The following is a 7,153-nucleotide window of genomic DNA, read 5'->3' on the forward strand; positions in this document are numbered from 1 at the left end:
TCTCTCTCTCTCTCTCTCTCTCTCTCTCTCTCTCTCTCTCTCTCACACACACACACACACACACACACACACATACACACACACACAAAAGTTCTAAATTATTTTATTTCTTATGATTCAAAAGATCTGGGTGGGGCTGAGAGTTTGTGTTTTGATCTGTTTTGCTGGTACTGGGATTGAACCCAGGGCCTCAGGCATGCTAAGCATGTGTTTTACCACTGAGCCATATCCCCTAAGCCAACATCCTAAAAGCACAAGAAGATCTCCTATGCCCATGGATTAGAAGATTCAATTCTGATATCTGTTTTTCCACAATTAATCTATATGTTCAATTTTAATAAGAATCCCAGAGGATTTGCAAAAATTGAGAAGCTGGTTCTAAAACTGGAATGGAAATACAAAGGATTAGAAAAGCCAAAACATATTTGAAAAGAACAAAATTGCAGGATGTATGCTACATGATTTCAAAATACACCATAAAGACATAGTAAGAAAAAAGTGTGGTACAGGCAACCAAATAGAATGGAGTCAAGGAAAAGACTTATTATTAATAATTTTTGACAAAAACATCAAAGCAATTCAATGAAGATGATAAACTCTTTTCAACAAATAGTGTTATAATAACTGGATATCCATATTCAAATTTCAAAAAAAAAATTCAACTCCTACCTTTCACCATGCACAAAAAGTAATTTGAAGAAGATCACATATCTGAATATAAAAATAAAACTATACAGTTTTTAGAAGAATATGTTGGAAGATATCTTGAAAACTTGTGGACAGAAGAAGACTTTGTAGAATAAAGAAAGTAATAATTGGGCTGGGGCTGTGGCTCAGCTCAGCGGTAGAGCACTTGCCTAGCATATTCGAGGCTCTGGATTCAATCCTCAGAACCACATAAAAATAAACAAAATAAAACTATATATTAAAAAAGAAGGCAATAATCATAAAAAATGATGATGGGTTTCATCAAAATCAAAACAACTGCTCATGACAAGATACCATTAGAAAAGTGAATGAACGAGCTATAGACTGGTAAAAATATAGTCATAAAATAAATCTAACAAAAGCCTTACATCCAAAATATGTAATTACTTCTTGGCCTTTCGACTAAGATCAAGGAGAGAATATGTAAGTACTCCTACAACCCAACAACAGAAAGAGAAAAATTCTTATTAATGTCTAGTAAGCATATAGATGTGACCAGACCCTGCCAAAAATGCAAATTCAAGTAATGTGAGATACCACTACACACAGTAGAATGGCTAAATGTAGACAACAACAGCACAGTGTTGGTCAAGATATAGAGCAATTAGAACTCTGATATAGTGTTGATGTGAGGGTAAAAGGGTTTAATCACTTTTGAAAAAGGTTTAGCAATTTCTCATAGAACAGAGTTCCAAAAGTAGGATCCCAGGATCAATAAAATCAGCATCATCTGGGGACTTCACCTGAAATGCAAATTCCCAAAACCCACCCAAGATTGAAAACTCTCAAGATGAGAGTACCAAGTTAAAAACTCTCAAGATGAGTCCTGCAATCTGTGTCTACTCGGCCCTCCCCATGTTTATAATACATGCTAAAAATTGGAAATACTGTTATACAATTAATCCTATATCCTATGACCTAGCAATGTCATTCCCAGGTATTTTCTTGGAGAAATAAAACATATGTCTACAAAAAAGACTTGTATAAGAATAATCACAGTTGCTTATTTGTAATAGCTAAAAACTAGAAACAACCCAAATGTTCATAAAAATAATGGATAAAAAGTTGTGGTGTATTCACATAATAAAATATATTCAATAATTTAAAAGAATAAACTGTTACTTCTGACAACATAAATATCCTAGGCATATGCTGAGCAAAAGGTGCTGGACACAATATATGATTCCATCTATTTGAAGTTTACAAAATGGCAAAAATAGTCAGAAAAGTGATTGCAGAGGTGGAAGACACTGGGAAAGGCACTAAGAAGTTGCTGAGATAATAGAATTGCTCAGTATGTCAATGGGGGTGTATATCAAAACTCAAAGAGTAATACACAAGATTTGGGCATTTCGTTTTTTAAAAACTGCTAAGGAGTCCACAGGAAATAAAATCAGCTTTTCCCAAACTGTGTTCTTAAGAACACTAGTCCTCTGATATGTGCCACGTAAAATAAAAAGTTCTAGAGTCAAACAAGTTTGGAGAAGACTTGATTATACTTTTATCTCTCAGGAACACATGATATAGAGCAAGACAGATGTGCTAAAATTCCATAACTGTTAAATTTCCTTCAACCTAAAATAAATAAGCTTATTTTGAGCTTATTCAACAAAAATTGCAATTTTAACATTAATTTACATCATCTTCTTCTAATTTATCATAGTAAATTATAAGTAATCTTGAAAGACCACTCTTAAAATTGACAGTGCCAATTTCCTTCATTTTGAGCAGGGGTGGGGGGTGGGACCAGGGATTGAACTCAGGGGAACTTGACCCTGAGCCACATCCTCAGCCTAATTTTATATTTTATTTAGAGACAGGGTCTCACTGAGTTGCTTAGCACCTCGCTTTTGCTGAGGTTGGCTTTGAACTCATGATCCTCCTGCCTCAGACCCCTAGGCCCCTGGAATTACAGGCATGTGCCACCGCACCCCAGTGACAGTGCCAATTTCAGATGAGAAAAGAAAACTAGAAATTGATTGAGACAGACCTGAGTTTACAAATAATAAATCTAAAAATCAATTACAACAGCAAAAGTCACCTCCAAAGTTTCTTCTAAAAAAAAAAAAATCCTGAACAATATTTTTAAAAAACAATAAGTTTGTGCCATAACAAGCCTATAACCAAGTCTTTTGGAGGAATCTTTACTTGTTACTTTAAAAATTAATGATGATTGCTTCCAGTAATACCTATTAAATTATAGCTTTATTCTCATGCAGCTAATCATAATTTACTTTCTGGTCATATGGGCATAAAGGTCACTGAAAGAACAGTCTAACGAGTCTGTGTAAAGTCAAAGCATCTGTGTGTCCATTTGAGAATTTTTCAAAATAGTGCATTCTGTGAAATAAGATCTTGTATCTATTTGGCAGTAGGTGAGAAGGAAAAAGAACTCATTTCTTTTTAGGGGAATTGCAGGAGACCAAGGATGTATACACTTATTTCAGAGGAAGGTAACCACAAAACATTTATTTCATTTTTCAATGAAGGGGCAATATGGACTTCTAAGTGATTAAGCTGTAATTTGGGATTTGCTCTCAAGCTGACAATTTTTCCATTTTGTCTTGTGACTCTATCCCATGGTACACTTCTATAGTATCATTATCCAGTGCCCCACCTTATGAGCAGTAAGACCCTGGAAAAGACAAAAGTACTTAAGTCTCTTCTTCATCTATTAAATAGGGATAACATTCGTCTTACAGAGCTGTTGCAAAGTTTGGATTATGATTAATAACTAGTATGCTCAGGGCCCACTAAATAGAGGAGGGAGCATCTTTCTATCACATATTAAATGTGCCCTGTTTTCAAAGGAGGGAAACGAATGAGCCCAGCATAACCAAAAGTGTTGCACGTACATGATCTCCGCCCCACTAATAAGGCCCAGGTATGAGCAGCTGCTCTGATGACTTGGGTGCAATCCTCAAACCAAATATATAAATAAAGAACCTACATGCAAATAAAGGACTAATTTTATAAATAGCACATAATAATATAAAAGGTTAATCTAATTTTTTATTAAAATATTGACTCAAAAAAAGAGATATGAAAATAAGAATCTGCACAAATAATTAAGAGTTGTCCCTTGAGGGGGAATAGGGATAGGAAAGGCAGTGGAAAGAATCTGATATAACTTTCCTATGTACATATATAAATATGTCACAGTGAATCCCACTGTTGTGTACATCCACAAGACTTGGTCCCTAATCAGAAAAGATACATTCCATGCATGTATAATTTTGTCAAAATGGACTCTACTGTCATGTATAACTAAAAAGAAACAATAAAAAAGACTTCATTCCTGTTTACTAGATAATTATTTCACCAAACATGAATTTTACATATTTTATCTATGCAGATCAATTCTTACTCTAATATTTCTCCTCTAGTTCCTTATTTTGAGTATTAAATTTTAAGTTTTTCTTCAAAGTGCTTGAGCCATATCTTTTCAAACTTAACTATAAATACAAAGCCAGTTTGCATTTTATTTTTCCTCCTATTGCAACTTGACTTTCCCTCTAAAAATGTCACAAGCAATTGTGGGTTAATAGTATTTTACATATAGATTAGTTCTAAAGTAGTAAATGAATTACTGAAGTTGTCCTTAAAACAAAACAAAAAAAAAGTCACTCTATGAGTAACATACCAGATGGAAGATCATCCATGGGAAATTCAAAGAGTCTGGATTTGTAAACTGAATGAAAATGGAAATCCTCCTGAAATGACACAAGCAACAGAAATTAAACATGCACAACTAGATATCTCTAGCCTCAAGCAAAAACAGACGGAACCCCAAGAGAACAGTAACTTGACTACACATTTCCCTTGGGTTTAAAGAGACCAGAAGCCATTGCACAAGGCTTCCAGCTCACAGTGTATTCCCCCAGCACCAAAGCTATACCCAATTATAAATGCCTCACAGACAGAGAAGCCAGAGCTTACAGTAATGGAAAATAAATGAATGGACTTATCCCCGCCAAGGAAAAGTAAGACATCTAGGAAAATGGGTTAATGTTTTTTACAACTGGTTCCTTTCACAGATCTCTGTGCCCTTGTAAGAGCCAGATAACTTTGGTAGACAAAGACTGCAGAGCTAGAAATCTCTCTGGTAATGAGCAGCAGGATGACTCATAAAAGGAGGTGCCCAAAGTAGTCCCTGCTCCAAAATTCAAGTGTTATACACAGTTCTCCTAGGAAGTAAGAGATTTTAAAATCATATTCTTCTTTTTAGAAAAATTAATGAACACTCAAGTAATTTCATCTGGCTTCATCCAATTACTGAAAAAAAATGAGAATGTCATAAATAGGCAAGTTTCATGATATTGCTTTTTTTAAAAAAAAAATCACACTTGAAATAAAGTGACAGGGACAGCCAATAGTGCATACCCAGACAATAATACACAATCAAGATTACTTATGGGGACAAAACAATGTGCATTGTTTGAAATTACTTGCCTCTCCATTTAACCAATGTTGCATGATACAAGAAAGAACACTTGTATGTACAGAGCTAGAATGAAAGTGCATTATATTTCTCTCTAAACTGTAGTCTTTTTTTTTAAACCAAGGATTGAACCCAGTGGCGCTTAATCACTGAGCCACATCCCCAGCCATTTTTCATATTTTATTTAGAGATAGGATTTCGCTAAATTGTTTAGGGCCTCATTAAATTGCTGAGGCTGGCTTTGAACTTGCAATCCCCCTGCCTCAGCCTCCCAAGCTGCTGGAATTACAGGTGTGCACCACCATGCCCAGCTCTAATCTATAATCTTTATTCAATTCTTTTCTAATTTGTAGGAAATATTTCACCTAAAGTAAGGGAGGAACTTTGTCTTGGGTTTCTCTAAACTCCATTGGCACAGAGCCTTAAAAGGAATGAACAATGGAGAAAATTTTAAAATCAAGAAAAGAAAGGATTGGATTTTATCTGTATGGACTAAATGTCCCCCAACCCCCATCAATTCACATGTTGAAGTTTTAGAGCTGCCCTAACACCGTACATGGAGATAGGGCCTATAAGGAGATAATAAAGGTTAAATGAGATCAGAAGAGGGAGCCCTAATTTAGTGTGACTGATGACATTACAAGGACAAGAATAGACAATGAGAGATGGCTCGATCGATCCCCTCCCCCAATGTAAGCACATAGCAAAAAAGTATCTATCTGCCACTCAAAAACAGAACCCTCACTAGCCACCAACCCTGCTGATTTGGACCATGCAGACTCCAGAAATGTAAGAAAAAAAAATATGCTGACTTTGCCACTCAGTCTATGGTATTTTAAGGTAGACCAAACTAAGACAGATCAAAGCTAGAAATGGAGGCTTCAGAACATTTCACAGGGAAAGTATTTCCAACATAAAAAGAGAAAGAGACAAAATAAATTAAAAGTTTTAAAATCATGTGGCTTTGACTTATCTAATATTTAATTAACAGAATCTTACTGTGTTTGTGTATACTATCCTAGCCAAACAAAATATGAAAATAAAATTTAGGGAAAAAGGGAGGGAAAGCTCTCAACCAACATTTCCATTTGCTACTGCAAATAGAGCACTTACCTGGGCCGTCTCATTTTCTTCTGGCTCAATGAGATATGTGTGGTTCCCATCATAGAACATTCCACTGCCAAGGACAAGAAAATCATTAGGCATGACTATTAACTCTCATCTCAGGACAAGATCATTTTAAAATCAGCAGCAGAGAACCAGTTACTTTCAATGCCTATTTCCCAGTCCCATCCATCACCTCCAGGTAAACCACACATCACACACCACACATACTCTGCTAAGAGGAAAAGCCCCCTTCCTCTGAATCCCCCTGAAATGGGCTCTCTCATCCTGAAATTGCCATTCTCTAGTTGTTATGCAGTACTCCTCCCTCTAACTCATAATTCCAAGATTTTAATATACAAAAGTTCACCTAGAGTTTTAGAACCCTTCTCAGATTTCTAGGTGAGGACTTAGAAAGGTACATTTCAAACAAACCCCAGGAGATTCTGAGGCTGTCGGGACCAAGTTGACAATGGCTTCCCTACCTCATACCTGAAAGATGTTCTACTAATAAGAACTAACACATATTAATAACTTGCCATGAGCGAAATATTTGCACTCATTTAATTGTTCCCACAAATACATGAGGTAGATACAATGTCTACCTTCATTTTATAGGAAAGGAAACAAAAGGCTAAAGAGATGAAGTAACTTTTCCAGATTATATAACCATTAAGAATACAGGTAGGAATGGAGCCCAGGCAGCTGGGTCCATGAACTGCCCATTTGCAACCTGCTGCCCTCCTTCACTCATGCAGTCATTCAACTTGTGTTTATAGAGCACCTGTGCACTGTTCTTGATGCTGGGATATAGTAGTGAATGGAACAAATGAATTCTCTATCCTCATACTTGTTTGGTTTTTTTTGTTGTTGTTTGTTTGGTTTTTTTTTTTTTTTTTA

General features: G+C 35.7%; 1 protein-coding gene across 5 annotated transcripts in view; it reads right to left on the reverse strand.

Moving 5' to 3' along the window:
• Adam22 (ADAM metallopeptidase domain 22) overlaps positions 1 to 7,153 on the reverse strand; it is a 186,389-nt gene that overhangs the window by 76,919 nt on the left and 102,317 nt on the right. For all 5 annotated transcript variants that reach the window (XM_048785447.1, XM_048785448.1, XM_048785446.1 and 2 more), the window contains 2 exons: positions 6,263 to 6,326; positions 4,352 to 4,421 (listed from right to left, as the gene is read on the reverse strand). In XM_048785447.1, the coding sequence (XP_048641404.1) occupies positions 4,352 to 4,421; positions 6,263 to 6,322 (130 nt within the window). In that variant the 5' untranslated portion in view covers positions 6,323 to 6,326. The remainder of the gene's footprint in view (positions 1 to 4,351; positions 4,422 to 6,262; positions 6,327 to 7,153) is intronic.

The sequence above is a fragment of the Marmota marmota genome, unplaced genomic scaffold, assembly GCF_001458135.2.
Source record: "Marmota marmota marmota unplaced genomic scaffold, marMar, whole genome shotgun sequence".
In the NCBI taxonomy this organism is placed as follows: Eukaryota; Metazoa; Chordata; class Mammalia; order Rodentia; family Sciuridae; genus Marmota; species Marmota marmota.